This window comes from Chaetomium strumarium, assembly GCF_033439665.1.
Source record: "Chaetomium strumarium strain CBS 333.67 chromosome Unknown B0T15scaffold_5, whole genome shotgun sequence".
Lineage (NCBI taxonomy): Eukaryota > Fungi > Ascomycota > Sordariomycetes > Sordariales > Chaetomiaceae > Chaetomium > Chaetomium strumarium.
Window position 1 is genome coordinate 1,499,271 of NW_026944433.1, and position 12,790 is coordinate 1,512,060.

Sequence of the window (12,790 nt, forward strand, 5' to 3'; positions counted from 1 at the left end):
GGTAATCCGTAAGTGGAACAGCCCGCCCTGTCGCTGGGCAGTCTGTGACCTGGAGGATCATAGTAAAGGCAGTACCTCTCGTCCAACTTGGGGAAGCGCAATCAACGAGTCTCCTAAAGCTGTGGCCATCTAGCATAGGTAATCAGCATTTTATCTGATCACGTACTTCTGGAGAATCCCATTTTAGCTTGCGTCAACCAACACTGGAGGATCAATCAGTAACATTAGGACCTTGCCTGCCACCTTATTGGGAAGTCACGGTATGTCGGTACTGTTAATAACCTGGAAGTACATACCAAGAGTATTCCGTACTGGTCGGTCCCCTGTCGTCCCCAACCTTATCCTGCGTTGTTATCGATAACGCTGCCGGATCTGCAGTGCGGGGCAAAAAATAATTGTTTGGTTCACATCATCCGTTGCTCATTCGGCATCCTCCCGAGTCCCCAACACGGTCAAGATGGCTGCGATTGACGACGGCTTCGAGGCCCTACTAGAGCCTTTCTACAACGGCAAGAAACTCACAGACACAATATCAACCAAAGAAGACAAGTACCAGCTACTACCAGCGTTCCTCAAGGTGAAAGGTGAGTCGAGGATCCCGTAGTGGCGAGTAGCGGGATGTGATGCTGACCCGTGAATCGCTAGGTCTCGTCAAGCAGCACATAGACTCGTACAATTTCTTCGTCGAACAAGAGATCAAAGATATTGTCAGGGCAAACCGATCCATTCGAAGCGACCAAGAAAAAGACTTCTGGCTCGAGTTCACCGACATCCGTGTCGGAACCCCTACCCGCAATGACTACAGCGACATTAAGGCTCGTGACGAGGTCACACCGATGGAGTGCCGCCTCCGTGACATGACATATGCCGCACCGGTGGTGGTGGACATTATATACTCGCGCGATCGGAAAAAGATCGTCCGGAAAAACATCCCGCTTTGCCGAATACCCGTCATGCTCAAAAGCGCGAAGTGCTGCCTCAGCGGCGCCAACAACGCCCAGATGGAGATTATGAACGAGTGCCCGCTGGACCCTGGTGGTTACTTCATCATCAATGGAACTGAAAAGGTTATTCTCATTCAAGAACAACTGAGCAAGAACCGTGTCATCGTCGAAGCGGACGAGAAGACGGGCGGAGTGTCGGCGTCGGTCACGAGTTCAACACACGAGCGCAAGTCCAAGACATATGTCATTCTGAAGAAGGACCGGATAGTTCTTAATCATAACGTCCTCGTGGAGCCCATCCCGATCGTCATTGTGCTCAAGGCTTTTGGCGGACTCTCTGACTATGAGATCATGGAGCTTGTGGCGGGCGGCGATGCGAGGTACCAGGACGACTTCCTCATCAATTTCGAAGAGGCGGCCAAGGCGGGCGTGTATACGCAGCAGCAAGCGCTGGAGTATGTTGGCGCCAGGGTGAAAATGGGAGGGCCCAAGAAAGGACGATCCGGTCCCGCACCCCGCCGGAGTCCGGTCGAGGAAGGATTGGACGCTCTCGCCAACATCATCATCGCCCATGTTACCATTGAGGACCTCGACTTCTACCCGAAGGCAATCTACATTGCCATGATGGTCCGCCGTGTCCTGATGGCCGCGCATAATTCGAAGCTTGTCGATGACCGGGACTTCGTAGGCAACAAGAGGCTAGAACTGGCCGGGCAGCTGCTGTCTCTGTTATTCGAAGACCTGTTCAAGGGGTTTGTCTCGATGCTGAAGGGAAATATGGAATATTTCTTTAAGAAACCGAACCGCACCTCGGCCTACGACCCCATAGGCCCAATCAGCAGCCAGGGTCAATATATTACACAAGGGCTGAACCGGGCCATCCAGAGCGGGAATTGGAACGTCAAGCGATTCAACATGAACCGAGCTGGTGTCACCCACGTCCTGAGCCGCCTGAGTTACATTTCCGCCCTCGGCATGATGACCCGTATCAGCAGTCAGTTCGAGAAGACAAGAAAAGTGAGCGGTCCTAGAGCGCTCCAGCCATCTCAATGGGGTATGCTCTGCCCTTCGGACACGCCAGAAGGTGAAGCCTGCGGTCTGGTCAAAAATCTAGCCCTTATGACCCATATCACTACCAATGCCGACGAGGAGCCTGTGAAGCATTGGATCTTCGCCCTTGTTGATGGCGTCTTGCCGATCCGGATGTTCAGCGGGACCGAGATGCACAAGCCTGGCTCCTACATCATCCATCTTAACGGCACGCCCTTCGCTCTGACCCGACACCCGAAGCAGTTCGCGTCGCGGTTCAAGACCATGCGTCGCCGCGGCCATATTTCTCCATTCGTTGGGATTCACATCAACGAGCACTTCTCAGCAATCCACATCGCGACGGATGAAGGGCGCATTTGCCGGCCCTACATCATTGTCAAGGACGGGAAATCAAAGCTAAAGGCGGATCACCTGAGACTTCTACAGCGTGGGAAAGCGACCTTTGACGACTTCTTGAAGCGCGGCATCATAGAGTACCTTGACGTCAACGAGGAAAACGACTCGCTAATAGCCATCAGAGAGGACGATATCAACCAGTCGACAACGCATATGGAGATCGAGCCTTTTACCATCCTCGGAGCGGTGGCCGGTCTCATCCCGTTCCCTCACCACAATCAGTCACCCCGTAACACATACCAATGTGCTATGGGCAAGCAAGCCATTGGAGCTATCGCATATAACCAGTTCAACCGGATAGACACGCTCCTGTACACTCTTGTGTACCCCCAGCGCCCGATGGTAATCACCAAGACGATCCAGCTCGTCCACTACGACAAGCTTCCGGCCGGGCAGAATGCAACAGTGGTGGTCATGTCATACTCGGGCTACGATATCGAAGACGCACTCGTGCTGAACAAGGCGTCCTGCGACAGGGGCTTCGGGCGGTGCCAGGTGTTCCGCAAGTACTCGGCTGAGCTGCAGCAGTACCCGAACGGGCGGAAGGATAGGCTAGGAGGCATCCAGAAGGACGAGGAAGGGAGGACGATCGCCAAGCACGGCTGTCTGGACAAGGATGGACTGGCTGTCGTGGGCTATCGGATTCACTCCGGAGAGACCATGATCATGAAAGAGACGCCTATCGACCAGACATCGACTGGCATCGGCAGCGACCGAGGATCCGACGATTTCCGCCCGTCTCCGATCAACTACCGCATCGCCGACCCTGCGTACATCGACAAGGTAATGGTTTCCAACACGGAGAAGAACACTGCCATCGTCAAAGTGCAGACGAGGCAGACGCGCCGACCAGAACTCGGTGACAAGTTCTCGTCGCGCCACGGGCAAAAGGGCGTCGTAGGCATCATTGTCGACCAAGAAGACATGCCCTTCTCGGATTCGGGCCTCGTGCCGGACATCATCATGAACCCGCACGGTTTCCCGTCGCGCATGACGGTCGGCAAGCTGTTTGAGTGTCTCACAGGCAAAGCGTCGGTCGTTGCGGGCCGCCGCGACTATGGCTTCGGCGACGCCTTCCGCTCCCACCCGGTCGAGGAGATGGGCAAGGTCCTCATCGAGCACGGCTTCTCGTGGGAAGGCAAGGACTACTTCACCTCGGGCATCACGGGCGAGCCGCACGAGGCCTACCTCTTCAACGGGCCGATCTACTACCAGCGGCTGAAGCACATGGTGCAAGATAAAATGCACTCGCGGTCACGGGGCCCCCGGGCGATTCTCACGCGGCAGCCGACCGAGGGTCGGTCTCGCGACGGTGGGTTGCGTCTGGGTGAAATGGAGAGAGATTGTCTGATCTCCTACGGCGCGTCTCAGCTGTTATTGGAACGGCTGATGATCAGCTCCGACGGCACGGAGGTGGACATATGTGAGCGGTGTGGGCTGCTGGGGTATAAGGGATACTGCCAGACCTGCGCGAGCACGAGCGAGATGACCAAGATGACGATGCCGTATGCGGCGAAGCTGCTGGTGCAGGAGTTAATCAGCATGAATGTGGGCGTGAGGATGGAGTTAGAAGATAGGTTTCCGCATCCGAGGTAGTGTTGCTGGGAGCCAAAGGAGAGAAGGCGGGTGGCGTTTCGGGAGGGATCAAAGATGGGCTGCCCTGTATAATAAATAAGTATGGGTGATTTTGGCATACCTACGTTTGAGTTCTAGCATGGCGTCTCCAGACGGAAGGAACTGTTTTAGTCTGCTTGCAGATTTGTAGCCTTACAAAAGCGGCATTTGAGATAGTCTTGTATTGTCTTATATTGGGATGGGGTCTATTCATTCTCCCCTTGACGGGATCCCTCCCTCGAATAAACAATAACATTAACTTCCTCATTAACCCAAGCATATCATGCCGTGCATTTCTCAACCAACAGGTAGAATCGCAGAACATTAATTTCCCATCCTTCACCCCTCCTTCGTCTCGTTTCCATCCCCGCTTTCCACACCCATCCCCGACGCTGACGTTGAGCGCAAACCACCCATCCAAACCTCAAACTCCACCGCCCCCTCCAGCCCCGGGCCCGTCCCCGCAACGTGCGAGGCGAAAACTACCTTCATCCACCGCCGCCACCCGCCCTTCCCTTGTTGGTATGTATATGCCGCCGGCCGCCTGAACAGAGCGATGCGCCCGGCCACCTGTGTCGTCCACACCAGCCCCAGCGACGGAGTCTTGAGCGGCCCTGCCGCAAGGGAGGGAGAGGAGGACGGCTCGTCGCCCCAGCCTGTGAACCAGCGCTGTTGGTGGTCGAGCAGCAGGGCCGGGTGGGATGGCTGCTGCGGGAGGGTGTTGTTATTGTCGGTCTCGTCTGGGTTGAATAAGGGTGGAGGGGGCGGTGGTTGTTGGGGGAGGCTGGAAGAAGGCAGGGATGATGACACTGACGAGGAAGGGGGTAGTTGTGGTTGTGGAGGGGCCCGGCTACGGGTTGCGAGGGGGGATTCCTGGGTCTGGCGGGGGGGTTGCGGCTGGGGAGGAAGACGGTGGAGGGAGGAGGCGGGGGTCTGGAAGCTGGGAGTAATGCCGCTGCTGCTGCTGCCGCTGGAGAAGCGGTCTGCTACTTGGTTGGAGACCACCACGGCCAGGTTGTGCCGCTGCGCGAGGTCACGCAGGTGCATGCCCAGCTTGACGAGCTCGGCGGTGCGCACGCCCATGTTAGAGCCGTGCTGGCTGCCGCCGGAGCGCTCGAACTCGGCGCGGTAGTTGGCTGCGACCGAGTCGACCACCAGCAGGCCGATGCCGCGGCGCTCAACCTCGACTGGGACTTGGAAGGTGAGGATGTGATCCTGGCTCTCCAGGTCGGGGGTGACGGTGCTGATGATGTTGTCGAGGGACGGCCGCTGCGAAGGGGGCAGGCGCTGGAAGAGCGGGTTGGCCGAGAGCATCTGCGTCAAGCGCCGGGTCGAGAGCGGGGCCTCGGTGCTGATGTAGAGCGCCGGGCGACCTAGACCGTGTGGTGGCGGCAGCTGCGCGGAGAGGAGGAGGGTGAGCAGAAACTGGGTCTTGCCGGCGCCGGACTCGCCCGTGACCTCGGTCACATACCCGGCGGGGATGCCGCCGCCCAGGGCGCGGTCGAGTTCGCCATCAAGTGTGCTGATGGTCTGCCATTGCGCGGACAGCGAAGCGGCCGTGCCTCCCAGCGAGCTTGCGGGTGTGTGCTCCGCATCGAACTGTTCCGGAGCGGCGCGGCCTCCGCCGTTCGGGCCTTCTAAGCCGGGGCCCGCTTCGGATCCGGCCTTGGCTTGCTGTCGAGGTCTCGGAACGGTAGTCGAGACACCGAGCTCCGAATGGAGAGCGTCCAACACAGCACTGCACAACCGCTTGACGTCGAGCAACGGCAGGCGGGTACGCTTCCCAATGTCGGCGGCCTCAAGGCTGAGGAGGTCGCTTGTTGAGACGGCGTGTTTCTCCAGCACGGGAATCAGCCTCGCGAACTGCCCGACAGGGAAGTGCGGGAGCACGCGCAAGAGATCCGTCATGGGTCATGGGTCGTGGGCCATCGAGGACGCAGTGGCAGCCGGGGGTGTGGAAGTGGTGGGTTATTGCCCAGGTGTGTATTTTATTTTTTTTTTCGCTTCTTATTTCCCAGTCCTGCTTGATCAGTCCGCCCTATTCTCTGGAGGCTGTCGACCGTGTATCAACAAACTGCACAGTGCTCATACACCAACTGCGATGGCTGCAAAAACTGGCAGCAGATCGGAGAAGTCCATTTTTACCGAGTACACTAGGCTTAACCTGTTCCTGAACTCCTGTGGGGCCGTTCTCCCCTTGGTGGCGTGGGGTAATCAAACTCGAGGATCGGTGCAGGGACTTTAAAAAAGCTGAGACAAACATCATTGGGCGGCGAAAGATGCAAGACAGGCAGCAGCCTTGTCGTCGCCGGAATCCCCTCTCAGCCAAAAAGAAAAATTCCCGCGTTAGCGACCATCCTCGGGTCAACCCAGGACTGCAAGCCCTGGCTTGTGCCCCCCGGCCGACCCTCTGCACCCCTGGGAGCGCGCACAACGCGCATGCCATGCTTGAATGGGGATGGCGCTGGCCTGCCATGGCTACAGCCAATGTGTCAGTACCCCGGTCGCCCAGCACTTCATGCGGGAAACCCGGCATAAGCAAATACGTGTATGGACGCGAAGTCCCGAGGAAACAGTTTTATTGTCGGGAGACCCATCCCGCGGCCATTTCGTCGAATGTTTCTTGTTTCCCTTGCGGCTCTGTTCGATGTGAGGGTACGCCGTGACACGACGTCTCCATTGCCTAACCATAGTCATTCCTTTACTTTGATTTTCGAGCCATGGGCCTTTATTTGCTCTACGGAGCGGCCCTCTTTGGCGTCTCTGTCCAAGCGTTAGCCTTTGAAGCGCCACGGCCAACAGATCCGTTCCAAGCCTTCCCACAGAGTGGCTGGTCCCCCAAGCCGACACCCGGGCCCGATGCCCACGCACTCCTTCGACGACAAAACACTCTCCCTGAGGGCTACCTCCTGGCGCCAGACAATACTTGCGGCTTTATAAGTGCCAACCCAAGTATGTGCCCTGTCCTTTTCGCAGTCCCAGGCCTTGCGGCTGACCAGCGTTGAAGAGTCGGCCTATGCGTGCCTTGGAGATGGCATGACCTGCGCCTTCGCCCCATCCTCGGGCAGGGTGCCGGGCGCTGCGGGCTGCTGCAGTGGAAGCCAATGCGCGTTCCGCCTGGCTTGCTTTGACAATCGCGAGATGGATGACTGTGATGATGACTGCCAGGCTGATGCCATGACGCTGAAATGGTAATTTGAGCCCGTGGTCCTGCTGGCGATCTTCACTGACACAACATAGCACCGGAGCAGCGAAGTTCTGCAACACCGTCGCCTTTCCCGGAGGAGTGACTGACTACTTCTGTGGCACCAAGCGGGCGGTAGAGTACAAAGCTCAGACGACCAACAGCGATGACACAACTAGGAGCATGTCAACAGTCAAGTCAACTACCAGTACTACTTCGACCTCCAAGAAGACCTCGACAACTACTACTAAGTCGTCGTCGTCGTCATCATCCTCGTCAAAGTCAAGCTCGACTACCAAGTCATCGACGTCTTCAACTTCGTCAGAAACATCTACTTCCAGCACGGAGTCCTCCACCGCCGAGGCGTCCACCACCGACGCGTCCAATACTGACCCGTCCGCCACCGAGACTCCGGTGATGACTTCCTCTGTGAGCACTACAAGCGACACTGCGGTTGCTGGCGCTGCGACTGTCTCAACGACCCCGGCGACTTCCGATGCTCCATCCACCCCTGTCGGTGGAATCGTAGGAGGCGTGGTTGGCGGCGTTGCTGCCATCGCCCTGATCATCCTAGGCACCTTCTTCCTCCGTCGGCACAAGAAGAAGAACGACGCCGATGCGGCCGCTGCAGTCCAGCCACCAGGGTCCTTCATGTCAGAGCCTACGATTCCGCCCGTCGCCACTTACGCTCAACCGGCAGCCTCTCCCCGCGGACCCGCATACAACTCCTCCGCTCCTTACCAATCTTCCGCCAGCGCACCCTCAGCGCACATGTACGCCACACCAGCAGCGGCGGCGGCAGCAGCAGCCCCAGTAAGCGCTTTTAGCTCCTACAAGAACAACAACAGGAGCAACAGCGCCCACTCTAGCGGGGCCTACTACCCCGAGCCAAGCCCCCTAACGACCCCTAGCGGCAGTCCCCGACCGCAATACCAGCACCAGCCTCACGCACCGTCACCGGTCGTGCCGCCTGCCTACTATCAGCAACACGACCGCTCCTCGAACCAATCTGCCACCTGGACGGGCGCCGAACCACTCGACAGACGCTCCACGACCACTCCGGTCTCGACCTACCACGGGGCAACACCCGTGACGCCGGTATCTGCGCTGGGCCCGATGCCAGGGGAACAAGGCACCGGTAGCGGAAGTGGCGGGATGCCGGGCGTGCCGCTTATCTTGCAGCCGGGGATGGGATACCGGCCCTATAGGCCCCCGTCTTCCGCCACCACTGGGACTGGGCCGGGGCGGCCAGCGACGGCGGGAAGCGGCACTGGAGGTAGGGATCGCAATGACAGTATTAGCGAGCTACCTGCGGTCGGGGTGGCGAAGGCGGTTTCGATTTCGAGGAAGCCTGTCGCACGGTCAACGTCTGGCTCGAAACCCCAACAGGTGGCGCCTAGGCAAAGCGAGGGCTCAGCGGTCGAGGCTATGGCGCCGGGGAATGCGCAGGGCGAGGGACATGGGACGGCTGCTGAGCTACCATGACGGACGGGGAGGAGATTGATTTTGCGTGGACATGATGCCTCCTATACCTATGATTTGCGCAGCTCCAGCGTTTATCACGAAGCACGGGGTCGCTTGGAGCTCGGTGCACGGTGGAGGGTAAGCAGCTGATTGAGGGTTCTTTCGATGATACCGGCCATATAACGATTTATTGATTCTTGTACATACTTGACCAGTTACTGGTTTCCAGCCACGCTTACATGCGCTCCGTGAATGACATCTTAGGGCTGCCGTTGCGAGGTATACACATTCTGGATGTATCCCAAGGAGCGGGTTTACCTAGTACCTTAGTAACTACTACTAGTAGACATCCAATGATCCGAATCAGGCAGGTAAGGTACAGGTATCCAATCCATCAAGCTGACAACGCCAAGGCCAAGGCAAGAGAGGCACAATGCAGATATCGTCCGACCCCCTTCACACAAACACGCCAGCCGTCAAACCACGGGGAAACAGGCCACCATATCCGCCAAGACTTAAGGCATGTGCTTTAGCACAGAAATCATGAATCCCATTTATCAACGGTCATCCTCGGGGCGGGCTCAGTACTCCACCAATCTCAACTTCTTCCCAACGTCCCTCCTCCGCGCCTGCACGGCCGCCCGCTCCGACGGCTTCGTCTCGCCGTTGTCGTAGCCCTCGCCTCTCGCCTTGAGCGCCTGCAGCAGCATGCCCGCGTCGAAGAAGCCATCTATGTCACGTCAGTCAGCGCTCATCAGCACAAAAGGAAGAGAAAAAGAAGAGCGAGGGGAGAGGGGATGCAAGGAAAAGAAATGAAGGACGTACAGCCACCCAACTCATCATCCTCACTCATAACCAAGCTGTCCTCGGTCGGGCTTCCGATACTGCCATTGAGACTACTCTTCTCCCGCTTCATCATCTCGGCGCCCGTAATCAGCCGACCCCTCATCTTCTGGCGCTGGGAGCTTGCCGCACCACCACCGGCACCGGCACCAGACTTATTGCCCTTGTCGGCGACGCTCTTCCGGGAATCGATCTCGCGCGCGCGGGTCTGGCGGCTGCTGGCCATGGCGTTGCGGGTGATGCGCAGGATGCGGCGGATCTCGAGCAGGTAGCTCTCGAGCGTGTCGACGAAGCGGCGGGTCTGGCGGTGGCGCGACGACACGCAGATGGAGATGCCCTCGTCCTTGATTATGTATCCGATGCCGAAGCCGTCGCCGGAGACGGGGCCGAAGCCGAACTGCCGCAGCGACGGGTTGCCGCAGTTGGAGGTCGACAGGATCGTCGTGTTGAGCTTGTCCCAGCCCGAGTCGGCGAAGATCAGGGGCAGCGGGTGGTGTTGTGCCGAGTGGCCGTTGCCGCTGCCGTTCTCGCGGCTGCCGCGGGAGGCGAGGCTGTCGCCCCGAGAGCGGGTCGAGGGCGCGGCGGCGGTTTTGGTGGTGGTGAACTTGGTGCCGTCGAGGAGGTACTCTGGTTCGCGCGGCGGGCTGCCAACGAGGGAGTCGCGATCCGAGGGGTTGTCGACGGGGCTGGAGTAGCCGTTGGTGCTGCCGCTTCCCATGCTGCTGCTCGTGTCCTCGTCGACGGTGCGCTGCCAGAGGCAGAACAGCGCATATAGGTGGCGGTCGCAACCTTGGGCTTTGGCGCAGTCCCTGGTGGTGGCCACATGGCGCTGGCAGGCCTTGCGGAGCGCTTCGATCTTCTGCTCGGCCGGGTTGTCGGCCCAGAATGTCTGGACAAAGTTGACCGACTCTTCCGATACGGGCCGGATGGCCTCGGTCCGCCCATGCAGGTACATCTTGGTCATGGCTGGCTCGTAGGTGCACTCGACGCGGCCGTACAGTCCGTAATAGGCCGCCTGGAAGGCCATCTGCACGAAGGCGTCCGGCGAGAAGCCCATCGACGTGATGAAGTTCTTGCCGTACGCGTGGAAATCGAGGCACTGGAACTCGTTCTGCTGGATCAGGTCCGCCAGCCGCGTCTCGGCGAAGCGCACGGCGATCCTCAGCTCGGGGATCATGTCCCACTCCAGCTTGTGCGGCGTTGTGTTGACGTCGCCGAAGCTCTCGGGGTCTCGCTTGGACGGATCGGGGCTGGTCGACGTCCACATGGTCGGCGCCTTGCCGTTGATGGTCCTCGCAAAGCGCAAGATTGTGTCCGTGTAGACATCGCTCGCGAAACGCAGCACCGTGTGGCCGTCGACGCCGGTGTGCTCAAAGTTGATTCCCGCGCTGCCGTTCTTGCACACGATGATCTGCAGCTTGTCGTACCACCGGTTCGTGCAGGTGCCGATCTGCACGCCCTTTTCAATCTCGCTGGTGCCGCAGAGCATGTTCTGGCAGAGGGCCGCCGCCGTTGTCGGCTCGGTGTAGTCGAGGCAGACCACGAAGAGGGCCGTGTCTACGATGCTGAGACAGTCGGCGTTGTTCGATCCCGGCTCCCTCGTCAGCACGTCCCTCAAGCCCGACCAGACCTTCCTGTTTTCCGTGCTGAGAACGCCCAGCGCGCCCTTGGCCGCTTCCTGGATCGGCGTCTGCGCGGCATCGTCAATGATGGTCTGCAGGTTGATGGCAATGTCCTTCTCCGTCATGATCACGTCCGAGTTGTCGTCCAGGACGTCGAACCAGTAGAACTGGCCATGGCACATGACAATGATGTGCTTGGACTCAGGGTCCTGCTCGATCTGGCACCCCGCGTCGGTTGGGACCCGGGCAGTGCCGAACAGGCGCGAGTACTGGTGCATGCACAGAGGCGTGCCCTTAACCGCGTCGGGCGGGAGCTCCTCCTTGCGGACGGCCCTCACAAACTCCAAGGCGGACACCACCAGCGATGCAGCCCGCGTTACTTGGTTGTTCCGGGCAGGCGTCGGGTCATCCTCGAGCAGGAAAAAGGGGTTCAGGTTGAGGACGACCGGATTGTCGAAGTTGAGGTATGAGTCGTACCCTTGTAATATTAGACGGTCAATAACGGGCGAAGGTGACTTTTTTTTTCTTTTTCTTCTTATAGTTTTTTTTTTACAGGGAAGGTTAAGCAGACGTACAGAATTGCTCGATGTAGCTGGTCCTCGCTTCGGCATACTTCTTCAGCTTCTCGTTCAGCTCTGGCCCCTCATTCCGGAGGAATTCCTGCACGGCATGCCTCGTCTCGGCATGTTCCCTGGCCGACTGGAGCGGCTTGAGGGCCGTCAGATATCGCTGGCAGGTGAGCTCAAGCTCCGGGATGGGCAACTTCGGCAGCTTGTCCTGGTGAGCATAGGTGACGCCGCCCTTGGGCTTGTCGACCTCTTCATCGGCAGACATGGAGTAATGGCGCGCCTTGAGGGTCGGGCTGACGGTAGGTCGTGGCAGCTCGGGATATTCTTCCGGCACGGAGCGCGGGACGGCGGGAGAAAGCTGGATGGGGGTGGCGAGTGTCTCACCAAGAGACCTTGGTGAGCTGAAGATGCGGACTTGGGTGGGCATTCTCGTCAGTCAGGCTCGAGCGGTATATCAAGCGTAGAGAGGCGAGACGTGAGTGCTGATGTTGAGGCCGCGCAGAGCAGTGCGGTAGAAGTAGTGGCAGTCCTGGAGGCAGTACGGTGGCATTCCACTTGAAATGCTACTGCAGACACAGACCGGCAGATACAGCAAAGGGCATAGCAGTGGGAGGGTCGACCAGAGGTAGTCTTGAAGCGAGGAGACGGGGGAGAGGAGCCACCGGTCCTCGGCCGGGATGGACTCGGGACTATAAAGTGGCACGCACGGCAACTTCGGGAACCTGGAGGAGAGGAGAGCGTCCAGTCAATGTCAGGGCCCCACGCTGACGAACGAAAAACCAGGACAACAAGGACAACTAGGTCTCGCGTCCGCTATGGGCGTGGGTCACCATCGATCCTCCACGCCGCCGCCATGTGTGCATGCGGGACGGACGCTTGCGAGGAAACATGCGGGCCATGACCCAGCCGGGGCGAAAGCATGTGGCCGGCTCCAGGAGCTCCAACAGAGGGCGGGGAGGAGTGATTGGACACGGCACGCCGGGGTGGATTATGCGAACGCTCCTCCGCAGGCCCGAGGGCTCAATATGGATGCGCCCGTGAGGTAGTCCGCAATCTGCCGAGCCATCTCACGTCCGGGATAAAACGAAAGAGCTGAGATGCAAC

General features: G+C 58.9%; 4 protein-coding genes across 4 annotated transcripts; 2 read left to right on the forward strand and 2 right to left on the reverse strand.

Annotated features, from left to right (window-relative positions):
• Positions 1-446: 446 nt before the first annotated feature.
• On the forward strand, positions 447-4,165 carry B0T15DRAFT_237799 (uncharacterized protein). The gene is made up of 2 exons (XM_062863032.1): positions 447-584; positions 646-4,165. Exons 1-2 carry the CDS (start codon positions 458-460, stop codon positions 3,984-3,986), a joined length of 3,468 nt encoding a protein of 1,155 aa, XP_062720125.1. The 5' UTR covers positions 447-457; the 3' UTR covers positions 3,987-4,165.
• Positions 4,166-6,269, reverse strand: B0T15DRAFT_237800 (DNA repair protein-like protein). The gene has a single exon (XM_062863033.1). The coding sequence runs from the start codon at positions 5,910-5,912 to the stop codon at positions 4,344-4,346; it is 1,569 nt and encodes a 522-aa protein (XP_062720126.1). The 5' UTR covers positions 5,913-6,269; the 3' UTR covers positions 4,166-4,343.
• A 558-nt stretch (positions 6,270-6,827) lies between these two features.
• Positions 6,828-8,782, forward strand: B0T15DRAFT_237873 (uncharacterized protein). Its single transcript, XM_062863034.1, has 3 exons — positions 6,828-6,956; positions 7,014-7,195; positions 7,245-8,782. Exons 2-3 carry the CDS (start codon positions 7,041-7,043, stop codon positions 8,671-8,673), a joined length of 1,584 nt encoding a protein of 527 aa, XP_062720127.1. The 5' UTR covers positions 6,828-6,956; positions 7,014-7,040; the 3' UTR covers positions 8,674-8,782.
• Positions 8,783-9,233: 451 nt separating this feature from the next.
• On the reverse strand, positions 9,234-12,113 carry B0T15DRAFT_400140 (Choline/Carnitine o-acyltransferase-domain-containing protein; the record flags this gene model as incomplete). Its single annotated transcript, XM_062865044.1, has 3 exons — positions 9,234-9,382; positions 9,478-11,595; positions 11,693-12,113. The coding sequence occupies 3 exons, from the start codon at positions 12,111-12,113 to the stop codon at positions 9,234-9,236; spliced, it is 2,688 nt and encodes an 895-aa protein (XP_062720128.1).
• Between the last annotated feature and the right edge of the window lie 677 nt (positions 12,114-12,790).

Bases quoted from the DNA above. Each gene is read 5' to 3' on its own strand.
- B0T15DRAFT_237800 (XM_062863033.1), bottom strand. From the start codon at position 5,912: ATGACGGATCTCTTGCGCGTGCTCCCGCACTTCCCTGTCGGGCAGTTC.
- B0T15DRAFT_237873 (XM_062863034.1), top strand. From the start codon at position 7,041: ATGACCTGCGCCTTCGCCCCATCCTCGGGCAGGGTGCCGGGCGCTGCG. The intron at 7,196-7,244 runs GTAATTTGAGCC...GACACAACATAG, and splicing joins GATGCCATGACGCTGAAATG to CACCGGAGCAGCGAAGTTCT.
- B0T15DRAFT_237799 (XM_062863032.1), top strand. From the start codon at position 458: ATGGCTGCGATTGACGACGGCTTCGAGGCCCTACTAGAGCCTTTCTAC. The intron at 585-645 runs GTGAGTCGAGGA...GTGAATCGCTAG, and splicing joins AGCGTTCCTCAAGGTGAAAG to GTCTCGTCAAGCAGCACATA.